This window comes from Hesperophylax consimilis, chromosome 9 (genome assembly GCF_061612785.1).
Source record: "Hesperophylax consimilis isolate HC1 chromosome 9, BYU_Hcon_1.0, whole genome shotgun sequence".
NCBI classification, from domain to species: Eukaryota; Metazoa; Arthropoda; class Insecta; order Trichoptera; family Limnephilidae; genus Hesperophylax; species Hesperophylax consimilis.
This window is the reverse complement of record NC_142844.1, coordinates 31,716,771-31,737,841: the sequence shown is the minus strand read 5'-3', so window position 1 is coordinate 31,737,841 and position 21,071 is coordinate 31,716,771. Positions and strand designations below refer to the sequence as shown.

The 21,071-nt window shown below is 33.9% G+C and overlaps 2 protein-coding genes across 3 annotated transcripts; one reads left to right on the top strand and one right to left on the bottom strand.

Moving 5' to 3' along the window:
- Positions 1-2,060: 2,060 nt before the first annotated feature.
- Positions 2,061-7,207, bottom strand: LOC149421246 (putative lipid scramblase CLPTM1). The gene is made up of 3 exons (XM_089635909.1): positions 7,022-7,207; positions 4,455-6,087; positions 2,061-3,051 (listed from the first exon to the last, which is right to left on the bottom strand). Exons 1-3 carry the CDS (start codon positions 7,109-7,111, stop codon positions 2,858-2,860), a joined length of 1,917 nt encoding a protein of 638 aa, XP_089492035.1. The 5' UTR covers positions 7,112-7,207; the 3' UTR covers positions 2,061-2,857.
- A 1,005-nt stretch (positions 7,208-8,212) lies between these two features.
- Positions 8,213-20,762, top strand: Pi3K21B (phosphatidylinositol 3-kinase regulatory subunit alpha). Of its 2 annotated transcripts, XM_089635440.1 has the most exons (5): positions 8,237-8,353; positions 15,344-15,444; positions 15,718-15,839; positions 16,073-16,771; positions 16,861-20,762. In XM_089635440.1, the coding sequence occupies exons 3-5, from the start codon at positions 15,751-15,753 to the stop codon at positions 17,306-17,308; spliced, it is 1,236 nt and encodes a 411-aa protein (XP_089491566.1). In that variant the 5' UTR covers positions 8,237-8,353; positions 15,344-15,444; positions 15,718-15,750; the 3' UTR covers positions 17,309-20,762. The 2 variants fall into 2 exon arrangements, with proteins under 2 accessions (XP_089491565.1, XP_089491566.1); XM_089635439.1 differs by lacking the exon at positions 15,344-15,444 and having other exon boundaries at positions 8,213-8,353.
- The last annotated feature ends 309 nt before the right edge of the window (positions 20,763-21,071 follow it).

Genomic DNA, 21,071 nt, shown 5'->3' with positions numbered 1-21,071 from the left:
CTCCTTCATTACTTTATTGATGGTATCAAACGGTTCTTCATTTGACGGGGTTACAATACCAGCAAACTCCTTCCAATTATAGCTAATGTTGGCCTGTTCTATTTCGGCCAGTCGAATTTTTAGATTATTAAGTCTGATTTCTGTATTTTTAATAGCTTCTTCTAAATATTGTACTTTCTAGTTTATTTGTCCTATTTTAGCTACTTTGTTTGAAATATCTTTGTATTGACAGCTCATAAAATCTACACTTTTTTTTTCATTTCAACTTCTAAATTTTTCTTCATATTTACTGTCTCATATTCCATTTTTTCGAAAAGTTGTTGCTTTATTTCATTCATCTTTTTGTCAACATATTTAATAAAATTTTTATATTGCTCTTCTCACCGGCAGCAGTCGGTGGTGGCGTCTCGGTCGGTTTGGATCTTGTTTACACTTTACTTGTAGTGGCCATTACGACTAGTTGAGGTTGTAGCAAATGAACAATAAAAATAAAAATTTGGTTTTCAGATCTTCCTCCGAACACTGCTAATACTTAAGACAAATCCTAATCAGTTGGTGAAGAGCTTTATTTCATATATTAAATCCTTCGAACTATCAAAATGTTGAAGAATTGTTTGTTTTTACTGTAATGCCATTGGTATTTTTGCAGTTTACACATTTGTTTCGAGTTTTAACAATATTTTTATTTGGAAAAATTCATATTTCATTTAGAATTCGCTTATCAAGAATGGTTTTACTGTTTATAAATTCTGTTTTATTATTCGATCTTATCCAATAATGAGTAGTATTTTCATTTTTGGACTTTATGAATATAAATTAAGGCACAGCAGTCCCTTTTTAAAGGTTAAAATGAACTCTGATTATGCGCGGTCGCTAATTTCTACACTTAAGTTTCTACACTTTTTACTGTTCAACTAGTGTTTTATTTACATGATATGTGACAGAGGTCAATCGTGTAGTGTCAAAAAAAATTATATAATACAGTCAAACTTGGTTATAACGAGCACAAGGGGATTGACTAAATTTGCCGTTATTATTATTATAATCGTTACATCCAAAATAGGTGTAATATGTACCTGACTACCTGCCTCTACTATCAATATACTCGAAAAAGTACAGTACATTTTCAAAATACGAGTAGGTATTACTTATTGAAAAAATACACTTTTATTACTCAAATTTATTATCAATAATTGTTTTTTAAGATTTTGCTTTCACGCTTCTCAATTTCCTGTTCAAAACAATCAACGCATTATAACTATCATCACCTGGTTCAAGGCTTCCAAGAAATATATCAATAAATTGTCTATCTTATTATCACTACCTACCGCTTGTAAAATCACACTTGTCATAAACAACTAGTTTGCGGGATTGTTTTGGTTTTCGGATGTCGAGTTTTACTTGTCACAAACCTGTGATGCACAACCCGTGGTCCCATTCTTGCGGATATAATATATATATATATATATAATATCACAGAAGGAAGACCACGGAACCTACACCATTCCTGAGAGATGTTCGCCGCCCCATCAGTTACTTGAGCTCCCTTGTGGTACCAACTAATATACCGATTATTAATCAAAGCATTAGTTTTAACTAGAACTCAAACCATGTATGTAATAAAACAATAATGTCTATAAATTCAATTCAACTGTGTTTTTCTTGTGGTGATTAAAAGACATGAGCACTCGAAGCTCACTCCCCTGAAGTAGTCTCATGTAGTGTAGCCGCCCAGCTATAACCTCGACTTGCATCAGCAAGAATTAAAATTCCTAGCAATATCTACACACTGCTAACCCCATCTACCAAAGAATTGTCATGAGGACTAAACAAACTTCCTTGGGCATACAGAACTGGAGGGAGATCAGCAGGAGAGACAGCCATTGTAGGCGTGAGGTGTTCAGGACTCTGCAAAGGGTTTAACACTAAAGATGATGGAAACAAACAAAATTAATGTTAGAGCAACTTTTCAAATACCTCTTCACTGGTTACAGTTAAACAATAAAAAATGTATAATTATCACAACAATATTTATTAAATAAATGATATCTTAATTCAGATAATAGCATCAAAAAACGAGAATCAAATTAATTTTGGAACATAACATTGTACAGGCGTTCCATACCATTTACAATATAATTATAATAAATAATAATGTACAATTACATATTAACAAACGCTATAGGGATATTATTTAAACAGGAATAAAAAATCAGGCTCCGACCTATATAATATAAAACAACATTATGTAGGTCATGATTATGCAACATATCTTTTAAATTTGCAAGTCAAAAAACACATGGCATTCATATAAAAGCCATTATGTATAACAAAACCAAATACATAATACTCCCCATGCAAAAGAAATTTTAAATACATTTTTAACACATAAATTTCCATGCACAAGAAATTTTTATGATAAATTAATAAGTATGAACTATTTTTGGATATTCATAGACAGAAAGATACACCCCACATAATGTATGTACATATTTGATTGCACAATAATACAGATTATGATCCTTTTTTTAGGAATACATAGTACATATTGAACTCCAAATTGAACCATGGAATGAACCGTGGACTCATGCTGGGCAAATATTCAACTAATAAATAATTCTTCTACAGATTTATAAAATAGTGCAATCATCAATCACTTACCATGTCAGAATTTATTTTAGTCAATATATTAAACTAGACTAACATGAGATAGAATTGTTCAATTCGGAGTGGTCTGCCAATCCAATGGGTAATTTATTCATAAAATCATGATTTAAATATCATTTAATAATCTAAAACAGCAGGAATTATCCTATTGGTAAATTGCTACCAAAAAGTGTTTCTAAGCTTTGTAAAGTTAGTCATCTTTTTTCTGTTGTGTGTTTTTCTTTTGTGTCTCCTCTTTCTTTGGTGGTTCGTTACTATCTGTAATTTGCTTTTGTCCAGTTTTGATTTCTTCCTCCATCTCTTGTGAGAAGCCAAACTCATTGACCCTCGACGCATCCACCTTATAAATCCAGCGCTGGTATAGGAACACTATGAACACAATATCTGAAAAAGAAAGAAAATAAGCTTTGTATACTTTCAAATAATATGTGAAGATGTAATGGTGTAAGCAACACAAGAAAAGGCAAGCATGCTACCGCTGATAGCCTTATGTAAACACATTTGGAATTCGTTGGTCAATATTAGCACATATTTACTGAAATTTTCTACATTTTGTCATGTTGGTAATATGGTATGTTTTAATCTGTATTAACTATTTGTTTATTTATTAAAATCATAACTATTCCTGGCCTTGCAAACAGATTTTGCTTCCATAAATATTGTAAAGTTTCCGTTACTCACTATATACACGAGATAAGCCCGTTGTCTGACAGAGCGGACAGTGAGCTACTAAATTAATCAAGTATATTATACATTAATTTATATATGTATCTGTCAACTTTATGTAGCGCCGTTTAGTGCTCCAATCACCGCAAGAACTTTTATTCAACTTCAAAATAGTTAACAATTTAATTATAATGCGTTAATAATATAGTATTGTGTATACATAATAACATTAAATACCATAGTCTGTGATTGTTACAAGAGATAGAATATTGCAAGTTGTAAAAATATTGGTGAAACAAAAGTGAAAGTTTCAAAGGGCACACTGCAGATTTCAGTCAATCAGGTGATATTTATAAATATATATTTTTTTGTTTTATGTGAATACCGCACAAAGGCCCCAACTGTCTGGGGCCACTGAGACTATGGCATTCCCAATTGGGGTACATTATGAGGCTAAGGGTAGTGGGGAGGGGAAGGGTTTTGGGGAGTGGAAGGAGATTGGGAGAGGAAGGTTGGGAAGCAGATCTGGTCTCAAACATAGCTAAAGTAATTTCAAGCAATGTAAATGGTGGTCTTTAACCAGGGCAATACTGAGATATCTTCCACTCTAGAATGAGCCACAAATATAGTAATTATTTTTAATTGTTAAATAACACCAATTAATTAAATAAAATTAACTTGCGCACGCCAGGATTTGAACAGGCAACCTCTAGATTGCTAGTCTAGAGTTTTACCCCTAGAGCATGGAGACTCTAATATTCACCGGTTTTACAATAAGTACGAAGATATCAATTGGTTGGTATGCGCACTCCCTTTCCCTTATAGCCTCTACCAATTTTATAAACAATCTACAACATGCTTTGCCTATAAGGGATTTTTAAAGTGAAAATGTTTAGAGTGCTTCTATGACAAAATTATATTTATTTAGCATTACTACTAAGATTGTTCACGCAATACACTGTATAATAATATTTCTCCGACTGAAATAGTTGTTCCTCATTGTAATTAAACTACAAGAAGTGTTTTTTAAATTATTTGTGAGTATTATGAATGAGGCACGCATCGGAATATTTACCAGAATTCTTTCTGAAGAGAACAAAAATTAATAAAAAATAACTCACCATCTCTAAAGCAACCCAATCTGTACATAGTAGGCATTTTTATGACGAATGCGAAAATATCATCTATGAACGTGTTCAAGAATTTGTAGGACATCATGCGCCACGGCAGGTGAGCCACGGACTTGAGTTTATAGTTAATAAATAGTTGGGGTGTCATCATGATGAAACCGAACGTCAAAAGATATCCATACAGCATGTTCAGTACAAAGGAGTACCAGCCCTTATGTTCATTGTACAGCAGGGAATATATGGCGTAGCCAAACAGCAGCGGGAAGCATGCCCAAGATAGATACTTGAACGCCATCTTGTCATATATCCTGGTGCTTGACTGCACGTACGAACCCTTGTCAGCGTATGTTATCCTGGGAATCACGCCTAACCAGGGATTCTCTCTGTCAACCTTGATATCAACTACTTTATTGATTTTCCAAATCTCAATAAGCAATCCAATAAAGCAAGATATCCTGACCATTGTGTTGGCTTCATTGTCAAACACGTATGCCAAGACTATGAGTGATTGGAACACATTGAAAAATACGGATCGAACTGATAGTCCCTCCAAGGACTTTCGGTTGTTCCAGAATTGGATGTCATTCTTAAAGGCGAGCAACTCAAATACCGAGTGTAATAGAGACACTGCGACGGTAAGTCCCAGCAAGTAAGGGGACGTATCGAGGAGTAGTTCTTTCACTGTGTCTTGATCCTCGTCTTGCTCATCTCCTCCTAGACTGGCGAACATGCCCAGCTTATCCCTCATGGACTGAGCCGTGTACAACTGCCACTTGAACAAGCTCAGGGGCTGCACTGTGAGCACAAGATCTAGTTCCTCTACAGTGTCATTGATGGGAGTGTAATCTCTCAACATGTTCCAGTAATCGTTGAAGAATAGGGGTGGAATGTACTTGTTCTCATCCGGCAAGAAGAATATGAACTCGTCGAGAGGTGGTGGAACACTTCCCTGCACCCAGTTGGTCTGATCTGTAACCATATTGATTGTCAGATTGGGATGCCAGTGAGACACAATTTCTTCTTTCATAGTCTCGGCTTTCAGTATAACTTCAGGAGATTTTTCTGTTTCTCCGGTAAGCAGATTGTGTGTTTTCAGATATTTTAACTTTTTAAATTTATTCACTGCTTTTCTAGCATAACTATGATATTGACCAGCATATACCCCCTTGCCGCTGTTTGGGTCGGGAGATTTGCCATGGTTAGTCACGTAAACATGGAGGTAGATAGATCCATTGTTTTGAAGCGACTTAGAAGCCTTGATCTTAGTGTTGAAAGTGTATGAGCCATCGCTATTATCGCCAGAATACCAGTCACCATAGACTAAGTTTTTTTTTGTCCATATGAGACTGTCATCATTGCCAAAGTCAGTAAACTTATCATTTTCTGATAAATAGCAAAACATGTCATACACAGTGCCATTGGTGAACATGTTAAATGCTGGTCCACGAGAAGGAAGGGTATCAGCTCCCTTGAGCTCTGTTACTGGAGCTGCTGGTCTCCTGAAGAATGACGTGATGAAGTAAACAACCAGGGCTCGAATGATCAATGACTTTGTTATGGCAAAGAATGATTCTAGTTTACTTGGTTGCATCTTTTCTCTAGCAGCGTCAATTTGTGCGTTGACCTGAAACCATATTTCATTCTACATAAGTTTTTTTATCTCCTTAAAAAGAGGGATTCAGGGCATTTAATTTAGTGTGAATTTATTTCATATGAAATTAGTACAATCTGAAAGATCTTTCTGATTACAGCTTCTCTAATACCAATTTGCTCACAAATTATAAAAATATTTATTTCAGCAGAATTTGGACCTAATAAAGTTAGACACTGAATACACAATATAATAATCTCCTTAAATATTGCATTTGATTGAAAATGGAGAAATAAAAAATATTAAAAACAATTTATTCCATGAGGAGTTTGAGAATTGAACCCATTTTTCATAATATAAAATGTTGTGTAAAGCAAAATACCATGTTCTTGGGACTAACACGAAGTTTGAATTTTATTTGACCAAGGGTCATAGTTTACTTCCAATTCAATTGGTTTAACTTGCTTCTGCTTCACCAATCAATTAAAAGACATTTAGCAATGTCATTAAAAGTAAAGGCTTAACTCGAATGCTGTATTATAGGTACTTTGTTTACATCTCGTGACAATAGATATGCATCGAACGTCAAATGACGTTTTTTCTTGGACTGATTCCAAAAAAACCAGAGCGTGGTTCTTTCTAGAATTATACACCTGAATGTAACGATGTTTTGTGTACAGGGTTTAGGACCTGACGTGGCCTTAATAATATATTTTTTGTCATTTCTCTCGTCATACCACCATGCTTCTGAGGCTTCAGATTTTTTTTATTAGTTAATTATGCAGCCCCGTCCCGTGGAGACAAATACAGAAAATACGTAGACCAGCGTGATTTTTTTTCACTTAAACGTATTACTTAATCATAGGGATGAGACTATGAGCGATTCATAATATACTAATCAAACTAATTTCACAAAGTAAATTTCTTTTTAATTTTAAATATAAGAATGAAACAATTTTGTGCTTACATCAATTTCTCCTGCATCCGCTCCCTCAGCTGGCACAACTTGTTTCCCATCATCTTGTAGAGCCGCGTCAGGCTTTTCGTTTTCCGACATGATTATGCGAATAGTATTAAAAGTATAACAAGATTGAATAATAATTAATCAAACCCAATAATGTCTTAGCACGTCCCCATTATCACCGCCATAGAAAGCAAAGATAACTTATTATTTAGATTGGATTCAAGTTCAGCGGAAAATAGTGCGGAATATAGAAAATCACGAAAAAACACGGAACAACCAAGCCTACAATATTATACTTTTGATCCTACAATAGTCTTTATTCAAATTACGCAAAAGGCTACATTTGTTTGAAAAACTTCAACATTTTTCATAAATATTTCAAACGTGAATCCGAGCGACATTGAACATTATTGTCTATTTTTTTTTATCACACCATGATGTTAAGTATATATTTTCTATAAACTTTGACCGTGTTGATTATTTTTTTTAATCAAAACCTGCTAATAGGTATCTTCTTTTTCAAGATTTCCCCAAAACATTACATTATGACTGTGCAACTGTCAAAACCACGTAAACACCTCAGCACCGATTTTCCTGGTGAGGTGTTCGCGAAACACTGAAATAAAATACATTTACCGTCAAACATGATTTAAGATTTTCACGGCCGAAAGTATTTTTGTTATTTGTTTTTGGGGTGTTATGCCGTGTTGCGCTAACTCCTTCTTTAGCCAACGTTTCTAAACGTTGAAAACGTTGGCTAAAGAAGGAGTTAGCGCAACACGGCATAACACCCCAAAAACAAATAACAAAAATACATTTACAGTGCTCAAATAACATCAACCTATATTTTTTATCAGTACACAATACTGCATACAAACATGCAAATACCTCAGCACAATGTTATCATTTTATCTAGCAGATAGAAAAAATGCAATTGATTAAAAACAGAACTGATCTGTTATTAATGTAATTTGATTTTATGTTCATATGTGTTTACACGGATTGCTTTATGAAATTTGATTTTTTAAATATTATTATATTTAGTGCCATGAAAGCCAGCTTATTAAAAAGCTATACGCAAATAGAGGAATTATTATTATTATCCACCAAGTTAATTTCGCCTTTAGTCGATGGTATCACTAAAAACAGCGATGGTCGCGGTGAGTGGTTTATTTATGGTCGCTAGTAGTTTATGGTTTATCTAGTATGGCCGACTCGGGAAGTGACTGACATAAGGAGAGAAGGATTTTAGATTAGTTTTCTGTCTTTTATAGTTATATCTACTTCGCCGGAATGTACGCTAATAGTTGAGGAATAGTTAAAATGTTATTTTTGGTAAGTTTAATTGTCTTTATGTTCAGTTTTTTCAACTATTTCTTTGTTAATACTCGTTTGCTTGATGGCCTGTAAATTGTCATTGAAAGAACTTGAATATATTGTACATAACAGACGGTCGCTATTTTTCTGGGATGCTCGTTTTCTTTGGGAATTCTCAGGGATATGTGTATGTACAAATTATCTTAGTTATATCCATAAATATCAAATCGGCACTAAATCAGGGTGTTACCATATTTCAGTTGCCGAGAAAAGAGTACTTTTAAGTGGAGAGGGGGGCACTCTCAACCTATAATTCCCAATTGAATGTTGCGTTTACGTTTTAGAACTACTCTGTCTCCAAGTTATCAATAATGCTTTAAGGGAAGTAAAAAATAAATCTAATTGAAATGTTTTAAATATATTTTCAAAACTGTTTTGGGCATTCTTTTCAATTTAAATTATCCATAAGCTGTACCATAAAATAATAAGTTTAAATACATCGGTCATGGGCAACCTTTTGAATAACTCGGGTGAATTAATCCTTTTTGTTTTGAGCACCATAAATAACTTGAGTAGTTTGGAAATACAGTCAAACTTTGTTATAACGAGCACGAGGGGACCAAATAAAGTTGCTCCTTATATACTCTACTATCAATATATTCGCAAATGTGCAGTATATTTTCAAAATACCAGTAGGTATTACCTATTAACAAAATAAATTTTAAAAATACACTTATATTACTCTAATTTATTATTGATTTTTTTTTAAATTTTGCTTACACGCTTCTCAATTTCCCCTTTAAAACAATCTGCGCATTATAACTATCATCACCTGCTTCAAGGCTTCCAAGAAAAATATCACTATCTTGTGCTTACCGTACCTACCGCTTGTAAAATCACACTTGTCGTAAATAACTAGCTTGCTGGATTTTTTTTGGTTTTCATACGGCTCACTTGGCTATAGAGAAAAATCTCAATGTTTGGGGTAATTCTTGAAAACCCTGGCTGAGAACATTTTTTTTACTGAGTTTTGGTTTATTTACACTACATTTCCTAAATAGAACCAAATTTGAAGAACCGGTTTGCATCACACAAAATTCAACAGAAACCTTAACACTTGAATTTCGCCTTCAACCCCCTCCCCCTCAACGAAAACAAAAAATAATCCATTTGTAAGGTCACAACCTGTTTGAAAAATAGGAAAAGCGACCCCTCTTCTGAAAAAGTTGTGCATTACTGGTATAAATTTACCTCATGTAGGGATGTAGGTACTCGTAACTAGGTACCTTCATAAACATATTTATTGGTTTTAAAACAAAATTGACGATGAGTTGTAATACAAAAGAAGATGTAAAAAGGGAAGAAGAACCTAATTTGTGCATGTTTTTCCTTCCTCCCAACGTAGATAGTTGTTTCTTGACTAATTAAGTTGTTTCTTAACCAATTAAGTTGAAATGAAGTGTCATTTCAATAATTTGGGCCTAATAGGAGTACGGAAATTTTACCAAAATCATAACTAGTATCTTGAGTACCACTGACCAGCTTCTTGTCCGCACTTTACAACTAATACTGTTTTTTCTGTCAAAACTACAAAGCCATTAAGATATATATATACATGTTTTCTGGAGTTTTTTTAATTCCCTGAGTTTTTTGAAATTATATCATGTCTTGACCTTGTAGACAATTTTTTTTTCTTAATTGACTTATTAAATTCTGCATGCATACATACCATATACCAAAATATAAAAAAAGAATTTAGCACTAATCAAACACTTTATATTACCTTTTAATAAATTGTAGGTAAAAAAACATCTTTTTTTACCCAATACATAATATTGTACAAATAAACATACCAAGAGACATAAAATATCAATGACTAAAGAAAATACCCTAAAAATACACGTTGTGTCCCATTTGGAGTCAGGCCACTAACAATAACACTCCTTATGCAAGTGGCGATAAGGTTTAAATTCACGCTTAACACCATCCGCCTGTTTTGATTTTTGCAAGAAAAAACCATTTCCAATTTATGTTTATTGTGTTTTGCGAAGTACAGGCACAAATATTTAAATGTTTTACAATCATTTTCTGAAGAACTTAATTTGCCAAATTATACTATAAAACCATAACTGAACATCTTAAGTAGGAGATTTTCAACTTTAAAGTAATTTTCATAATAAGTGCAATATTTTAAGATTTTGAAAAGAATTGTATTTGGAGAAGTATTTGTGTGAAAAAGTAATACAATAATATAATAACAGTTAAATTGGCTTTCATTTGAAGTAATAATGTTTTGTGTTCATTATCAATCATGAAGGAGGCTGAAACGTAACAATAATATACATATATTATAATAAAACAAATAAAAAACTTTATTCCACTTAATTGCCAAATAATGGAATTCCACCACGAATTATCGCTCTCAAAAATAGAAATATTAATAATATACATATCGTCATTGCGCCTGAAATATCTGTTATGCGGCACCGTTTCCAAACATTACTTTTTGCCCAGTAAATTGTAGAAAGAAAAAAAAATCGTTTGATAATTTCTATATATATAGATAGGTACCTACTATTCATACAATTTTTCTTTTTTGTAAAAAAAATCGAAAAAGATACCTATATTTTTCTACGATAAAGTTATTGAATTCCGCCTCATGCAAAAATTAAATACATTTAAAAACACTTGATTTTGAACTTTTAAAGACGTATGGACGAGTTGTTTCACAGAATTTGAACAATTCATCAAATTACAAAGCTGATTTTCAAGTTTTGTGAAGGTTCTATTCAAGTTCTGTCACCACATTTCTGGCAGGTATTTTTTGCACTGGCGCTACACTGATTCCGGGCGAAAATAAAGGTCCCGCGCGAATTTCTTTAATTTGTTTTAAATTGCCATATCTTCAAAAATAATTTTAATGTTCTAAAAAAAATTTCTACACAGTAACTCATCATACCCAAGCTATAAAAGTACTAATCGAATATTATTTGAAATGCAACTCAATTAACCTTGTAATATGTCTATTACGGTCCGCCTATCGGCATTTTTCCATGCCTGCTTTCTTTAAATACTCCCGACATCTTTCGCTCGCTTGCACATAAGAGTTGAATAGGGCGGAACAGAGATAGAAATTAAAATCGGGTTTCACGGTCATAAAAACCCTCATTCTAAGAATTTAATTATTACACATTATAACAAATAATATACTATCCTTTTGTTGAAATACCGATGTAAACGAAAAGCACGAAGATAAATATAAAATGAAGACTTGCATTACGATTCGATAATTATGTACATATAGTTGTGGACCTTTACAAAGAGATTGGTATATAATATTAATATAAAAACATTGAATAATTCCGTCTTTTCTGCCATTGTAATGAGGCTGGCGCAAAAGGTAGAACTACTCTTACCGGCGTTAAGCATCAATTGACCGAACGGGTAGAACTACCTTTGTTTGAAGTGTGTTATTATATCAGTATTGGCCATTTGTTTCAAAAAACTAAAATAATAACAGAACTTGAATAGAACCTTCACAGAACTTGAAAATCAGCTTCGAAATTTGATGAATTGTTCAAATTTTGAGAATCAACCCGTCTTTAATCTCACCCGCTTATTCATATAACAAAGTGCTTGCCCTAAACCTATGACATTTTTACTGTAAAAATATGTACTAGGTTTTAGTACTGAAACAGTGGCGGCTCGTAACTTTTGAGTGCGATAGAGTGCTAATTTTTAAAAATTCGACATTATGATGGTGTTTAGTCCAAAACAATTTTTTTTGTATGAAGATTTTCAGGAAATCTGTGTTGCCAAACTGAAATCTGAATTTTCAAAAAAAAAGATGACATTTTCGGCTACAACAACATCAATTATGCCTTTTGTAATACCAGCACTCTAGTATACCCAAAAGTCACGAACCGCCACTGCACTACTGCATAATTTAGATTACAAATACTTTCATATAATTTTTATAGAAAATTACCTACAGCAAATTGTGCAATTGCTAACTGAAATATAACTAAATAATAATAATATGCAGGAATAAAATAATAATACCTACCTGATACAGTTAGGTATTATTTAACCTTCATGATATTATCGCACTCTGTCACTAAGTACTAGATTACCCAAGCAAAAGTGATTTGAGTAGGCAAGTTTGAAATACAGTCAGTATTTAATGAATATTGTGTTTTATTCTGACCGGTCGGTATTTGAGTTGACATCGCGTTTGGGTCCCACCCAGACGTAGCGTGTCCAATTCCTTGGCTGGCTAAGTCCTCCATCACAACACAAGCAACTTTTTCCGCATACTGTTGTGGTAGTAGGAGATTTTCAAATATTGTCAGGTTATTAATCGGGGAATGTTTGTCATTCTTTTAAAAAAAAAATACTATTTTGTCTAAAACATCCACTAACTAACTAACCATCACGCCGTTTCCTCGCAGGGGTAGGCACAAAGGACAGACCGCCAAACAACTCGGTCTTGGCACACACTTCTTGCCTCATTCACATTCATACATCGTCTCATACATACTCTTCTAATAATTAGGACTTCTGCTACCATTCGCATTTGCATCATATATCCTCCTTACACTCCTTTCTTTGCATATCCATGTTATTGTATTATTTTGTAAAGTGCTCTTGAGATGATATTTCATACAATCAGCATTTTAGAAATTAGTCAAGTACCTACTCTTATTTTTACTAGCTAGGTTTCTTTGGTGAACCATCTTGTAGCTCATTTATTTTCCTTTGTAATATGAAATATCCATGTAATAAGTTAAATGTGTACGTACCTAATTGAATACCTTTTATTATCTCCAATCATCAGGCAACTAAAACAAATGCAGTCGGCCCCAATTATTGCCATGATGTTCCTTACAATTATTGCCATGATGTTCCTTACAATTATTGCCATGGTGTTCCTTACAATTATTGCCATGATGTTCCTTACAATTATTGCCATGATGTTCCTTACAATTATTGCCATGATGTTCCTTACAATTATTGCCATGATGTTCCTTACAATTATTGCCATGATGTTCCTTACAATTATTGCCATGATGTTCCTTACAATTATTACGACTTTGGTGATGTTTTATTATATCGGTACTGACTCAGGAAACAGATAATCATATTGGATTTCAATTATTTCTCTGCTAAATATACAGACAAAATGGCTTTGCAGCTGTTGATAAATACCCACATAAGAAATGTGTAATCTGCTATCCTTTTACTCACGACATGTACATGCAACATTTTTATGTGAGTCATGTTAAGTTAGATATTTCTAGCAGCAAGCACCTGTCATCTGGTTAGTAGTGAAATTCATAAAAAAATTCATCACTAGTCTATTTTAATATTCTGTTTTCAGAGTTTTAATATTTATTTATTAACGCTCATTTCAGGTTCTTTTACATATGAATAGTAAAAATTATATACATATGCCACAAATTTATTATACATAACAATACTTGCGTCAGTAACAATCTTTTGTATTTGCTATGTGATAAATTAAAGATGTCCACTAATTCAGTATAATTATTTCCGTCCATAAGTATTTTGGGCAATGAGCAATACAAATGATAGTTAGTACCAGAATTTCTGCACTGAAATAAATCCCGACTTCTAATATTACAAAGTGGAAACCGAAAGCTTATCAATGCAAGCAATTCTGGACTATTAAATGCAGTGGTGGCTCTTCTTAGAAGGTCACTTGGTCATTGACTTCGCAAAAATATGCTGCAATTTTCGATTTATCTTCCACTTCTAGAATTCTAGAGCCGCCTCTGATCAAATGTATCAGTGAGAATTTTATGTGGAAATTAAGTCATTTTTAATTTAAGCATAATTATTTAATTTAAAAGTAGTAGGCCGGCATAGTCCAGTGGTAACGCATTGGACTGCCATTCCGAAGGTCGCGGGTTCGAACCCGGCGTGCGCAAATATTTTTTATTTGATTAATTTGTGTTATTTCACAATTAATTAATTAAAATAATATATAGTATATTTGCGGCACGTTCCAGAGTGGAAGATACTACCAGTATCGCCCTGGTGTAAGACCACCATTCAGAATTGAAACGTTGCTCCAAATGGCTTTAGCCGTGTTTAGTGACTAGATCTGAATAGCCAGGTACTTCCCCACCTTCCTCTTTCCCTTCCCCACTTACCTTCAGCCTCACAACATCCCCCAATTGGGGATGCCATAGTCTCACTGGCTCCAGACGGGAGCAGTTGGGACTCTTGTGAGGTATTCACTATAAAAATAAAAATAAAGTTGAATAAAATTGCTGGAATAACTATTTTAAAACTTCTATTTGAAAACATTAGAATTTATTTTGTATACTTCAATATCAATAATTTATACTTTTATCATTCTGCCAACTGAGGCATAGCTAATTCAAATTGTAGTATTCTATTTATTCTGTATGTAGGTACTCACAAAGTACAACCATTAGGTAAGAATGTTACTCACAAATCTACAAACTTTGGTATGTTAACGTTAAGCGAAACAAAACGGGCCATAAAAATTTCAATGCGCATTATTTGATTAAAAATTTGCGTCAGATTTTATTCCATTGTGAAAATAAAATAATAATACAGAGAGCGATAAAAGATGTTTATTTTTAAATTCCCTCTTATGTACCTACCTATACATATAATGTATAAGAAGTGTTAAAGATCCCAGTAGATATCTACTTCGGCTATATGAAAGGCCCTCCGCCCTTGTAATCCTAAGCTCTCTGATACTATTATCACAATAGTCCACCTTCTCCTTGAGAGATGCTTCTTTTTATATAATACAAACAATTATTGTCTTTATTCTTTTCATTATCTCAAATCTTATCATATTAAGTGACAGCTGATAATCAAAGTGGAATGACCTAAATTATAATCATTGCTATCAGCCATCATTCAAGATCTGTGGGAATTTGTTCACAGTATATCACTTTTTAGTAAATACGTTTGAATACTTTCTAAAATTCTGTGTGCATTTTGCAGCTCTGTTGATGACTCATTCATATTGTGCATTTAACATGATTCACATCTATGCATACATACTTCACACATATATCAGATAACGAAGTTTTTGCCACTTAAAGGTATTCATTTGCATTATTTGGTAATGTTTTTTGTCGCAGGAATAACGATACATTGTCGTACTAGTATAATATATGTATGTATAACATTTTTATTAGATATTTCAATTTGTACTGTAAGACTGTTTATTTTTCCAAAGCATGTCAAACTTAAATGATTTAAATCCAAGCAACAATAGCATTAATTATAATATCAAGGTCGTCCTTTTCACATAACGTAACGTAGGTGTTATTGTTTATTTCCATTGACTAATAAGTGTTTGTTTGCATTTGCAGTATATAGCCAGTACATAGAACATCCAGAGAAGGATGATGGACAACACTTCCATTCATTCCACTAGAGGTTTGGATGTAACCTGTTTGGAAGATGCCGAGTGGTACTGGGGAGATATTACCAGGTGAGATTATTTGCTTTACTATACTCTATTATTCTATTCACTGTGTTTATCTGGCTTTCTATCTTAAACACTGTTATCCTACTTCTTCATATCTTTTAATCTAATTTTATATTCATTTGATAATGTGTAATATTGCGCATGTTGCTATGGAAGTTGATATTTCTTTGATAATGTGTAATGTTGCGCTTGTTGCTATGGATGTTTATATTCAAATACTGATTGTTTATTTCTAGGGACGAAGTGAATGAAAAATTGCAAGACACTTGCGATGGAACATTCCTGGTGCGGAATGCATCTAACAAGGGAACGGGATACACCTTGACGGTGCGTAAAGGAGGCACTAACAAACTCATCAAGATCTCTCACTTCAATGGCAAGTACGGTTTCTGCGAACCTTACGAGTTCTCCTCCGTGGTGGATTTGGTCAACTACTACAGAGAGGTATCCCTAGTACACTGCAATACCAGCCTGGATGTGAAGCTCCTGTACTCACTGACCAGGGCGCACGAGGAGGAGTTGACTTCTTCAGTGGATGTCAACAGTTTAATAAGCAAGTTCAAAGAAATTCAGAAGGAATTTGCTGCTAAAACTAAACACTACGATGATTACGCCCGGGACTACGACAGCACTGAGTTGGACACCAAGATCAAGAAACAAGCACTGGATGCCTTCTGGCAGGCCGTGAAGATCTTCGAGGAGCAGATCCGGCTACAGGAGAAGTTCCAGAAAGAAGCGCAGCCACATGAGATCACAGCTCTCATGGATAACTGCGACCTCCTAAAACTGCGGCTCAAAGCGCTCATCGAGAGCCGCAACCAACTCGAAGAAAACCTCAAAATACAGGTTTCAAATAACAGAGCATTAGAAAGAGAAATGACCTCTCTCAAACCAGATATTATCAATTTATTCAAACTTCGAGATCGCCATAAAAAGTAAGTTTTCATTCTCTTCCAAATACCTAATATGTAATTAGTTTTATAGTTAAATATGACACTGTATTACAATTGGCATCTGTTCCCAGATGGCTGAGGCTTCGAGGCTTCACCGATAATCAGATCCGCGCCCTACACTCCGCCTCGGATGGCACGAGCTGCGAGGTCTCTGTGGACGAGGAAGAAGACACGGCGAGACTACCCCACCAGCGAGAGGCGGCATGGCGGGCTGAAAGGTGCTCCCGCCCCGAGGCCGAGAGTATGCTCTGCAATAAACCCTCTGGCACCTTCCTGGTCAGGCCCAACAGCACGGGCCAGTACGCCCTTTCGGTCACATGCAATGAAAATGTGTACCACTGCATCATCTACGAATCAGATAAGGGCTACGGGTTTGCGGAGCCGTACAACATCTACAGGTCGTTGAAGGCGCTGGTGTTGCACTATGCGTCCAACTCGTTGGAAGTGCATAATGACTCGCTGACCACTAAGCTGTTGTACCCCATCTATGCGCTGGACCCCAGTCTGCTGTATGTGTAGAACTGTAACGGAAGAAAGACCACTGTGATTATATTCATCCGTACCTACTGCAATCAATGCCGTGTACCGAGTCTTAAGTAAATTACCCATGATCAAACACTCTGCTGTAAGACACGCATTTAAAGGAGAGTCGACGGAGTGTGATTGCGATTAGAATCTTCTTAGCATCTGTATCAATTTCTTTCTCTCAATTCCTTGGAATGAGCTGGAAGTGTTTTCTACAAGTTTATTACATAAATATAAATTACCTGTTAGGAACACCTGTCCCGGTAGTGATAAGTGACAAGATAATTATAAAACTGTACAAAAATCGTTTTCTAAGTTAGTGATATATTTTTTTAAATTTGGACGGTCCCTGTTTTACCCCCCTGTTTTTCCGTTGGTTATTTATCGATCCATAATTAAGTTTATCCATGATCCAAAATAATTACCATATTAATCACTTAAATAGAACTCAAAATATTTAATCAAATAACACTTAACTCAACAGAAGCAACTAATAATAATACTTAATACAAATTTATAAATGTTTATAATCCATTAAAACATGAAAATACATTAATCTGAAATGTTGTCCACACAATTTATTAGAAAAATGCTTGTATTTGTTTCACCTTAAAAGTATAGGTTAGTGTATTCCGCCATAGTTTGGTTGATCCATCTCGCGGACATGGGAGATGTCTGTAGTTAGTATGCCTTCATTGTGATCATGCATGTGTGTGTGTGTGTGTGCGCGTGCGTGTGTTGAACTAACGGGGGAAGCGCCTAAGAAGTCTCGGGAACTGGTGCTGTATGTGATATGATTTGGGCTGACAGAGATGAGTCAACATCCCGTCTGCTTGGTAATCCTATAAAAAGTATATCTGTTTTACAGCTCATGTGAAGTAGCCTAGAAGTATTGGATAAGCAAGACTTTTGGAAATATCAAAAAACCTATGTGTGAAGCTTAAAGCCCAACAGCATTTTGAATCTCTTATTTTATAAATTCGAAATCCTTCTTAATAACAAATTATCAACCGAAAGTTGAAAGGAATGTTATTTGGTCGTATTACTAACAACGTTCATTATTATCACATGATGTTGTGTTGTATATGGTTGGTTACTTTAAGTGTTATTTTCATTAGTTGGAAATGTTTTGTAATCTGTGATTGCGATCATTTCCCATAGAGGCTCTTTGGGGAGCGATTCTTTGTATTTTTCTAAAAAGCGTAGCTGAATAACTGAGAAGCACATTTGACAGGGAACTTCTCTAAGACATTATTGCTGAAGTTTTCTCATACAAATCGACGGTCCCAAAAAGCAATGTCTGTTTAATGTTTTGTTTCTGCATTTTACTGTTTTTGATAATATATTTCTCCAATTAATTAAATAGGGCTTAAAGCAAAAAATCAAACAACACTATATTTCTTGATCTCAAAAACAGTATAAATGCAGGACGAAACTGCAAAATTACAAATTTGTATATTCGACATTGTTCTTCAGGAAAGTCGAAATATTCAGCTATGTAATTTTCCAGAAAAGTGTTTTCTTTAAATGTAATTCTTTGATTAAGATTGAGCCCTGTTCATCTTGTCTCTCATTACATATTCTGTTTGTTGAACTCGTTCAGGTGTTAATTCCCGGTTGAATTGGGTAAATTATTATCTTTTGTTCAACTCAATTAAATGGTTTCAAACAACCAAGTGCAATGGTTGAAGGGCCGTCTGTAATATGAAATGTTCCCTGAACACTGCTGAACACCAGATGGGCTTGAAATCACATATTAATCTTTTCATGATGGATGCAGGCGTAAAATAGTGCATATTTTTCCACTTTGTAAGTTTGTTTCACTTGCACAGTCAGTTTGTTTGTTTGCTGTCTCGGGCGCTAGGTCAGCTGGTCAGCTGGTCAGCTGGTCAGCTGGTCAGCTCGGGCGCTCGTGATGGACAGACAGGAGGTGCCGTGCCAGTGTGCGATGTACCAATATTGTGATAATAATAATATAATGTAAATATATCTGTTCTAAATATTGTAGTGTTTATGCGCTAACAATGTGTATTAGATGTTTTATAAATTATATATGAATATTTTAGCTATAGAGAGAGTTATCAATCAGTAAGCACATAGTACAATTCTCACATATTTATGTGTGGGCGGCCAAACCTCCCAATCTTTAGTATTCTTATGTTATATTGTCTAATATCATCGCATTATTCTATGACTGATTTTGTTTCTATTTTTCTTTTCCATTATGTCATTTTCATATATACATATAAGTTTATTTTATGTTTGTATACAGTGGAACTTAGATATAATGTTGTAAATCCAACTTTACGTACTTTTTCTTTTATTCAGTGGCTGAGGATTCTATGAAACCCCTCTAAGATAATTATTATTTTAATTCATCGTTCACGAATAAGATTAAATTGAATTTGAATTATTCAAATTAACATGTGAATAATCTAGCTTGTATAGTGAATACTTTACAACATTCTGTATAAGATATTTATTTGTGTATTTATGGAAGGTTTTACCTAAAAAATTGGCTTTTACCTTAACTGTGGCCCCTTTTGACAAAATCATTTGTTAAAGAAAATATTATTTAAATTGGATTAAATCTTGAATTTAAAAAAATCTATTATATGTTTTCTGAACAGGAATATATATTACATATATCATTTCTGCTAGTCAAATATCAGCAATAGTAAAATGTGCAAAATAGAGAAAACAGTAAATATTTTATTTAGTTTAAGTTGAATATTATTATATGTATATTGATAACAAGAAATCTGTGCTTGATTTCAACAAAGATATTATATTTATAGCTGGGTTCTGCTGTACGTCATTATATTCTGTTTGTTAAAATCATCCCGCTGATGTGTGTATTAAATTAAACGAGATGGGAAGGGAATTACAATGAAGCGTGCTCAAGCGTATTTGTTTTTTACTGCTGTGTTCACCTCATTAGGTCACGTCACTAGCGAATCGCAGAGACCTGAAAATTTCAATATTGCGATAATGCAAATTTTTACCTAAAATTCATCATCTTTACACGAAAAAAAAAAATTTTTCATTATTGTGTATAATAATATGAAGTTTGTGATTTGCATTTTTTTTAAATTGGGAAGTTATTATTATGCAATGAAAATATTTATTTGTCTATGAATTTGACAAGTTTGAATAGCCATTAAATTTAAAAAAAAACATTTATTTAACCAATTGATAGCCATAAATGGAATAGAGCTATACAATAACTTCTCGTCGAAAACCATTGATTTAACGTAATTTATTTTTCAATTTTGTAAAAAAACTATCATATAACCACTTTTGCTGAAAAATAATACCGTTTTTCTAAAAAATAATGCGAATTTGGCCGAAAAAGATGAAAAATTTTCCGATAGATTATGCTAAATTTTCAGGTATCTAGTGACATGCATTAGTTGGGGGTTTTACAGCTGAATAAACGCTCTATGAGACTAAGGACGGGTTGTTTCGGAGAATTTGAACAATTCATCAAATTTCAACGTTCATTTTCGGGTTCTGTGAAAGACTTATTCAAGCTCTGTTTTTATATCATTGTAGGCTAGTTGCTTGACAAAACTGAAATAAAAACAGAACTTGAAAAAATCTTTCACAGAACTTGAAAATGAACGTTGAAATTTGATGAATTGTTCAGATTCTCCGAAACAACCCGTCCTAAGCTCGTCATCCCAAGGGCAATCAAACAAAGCAATCGACAACCGTATACTGTAAGACCTTGCGTAGAAATTGAAGTTCACTGCAG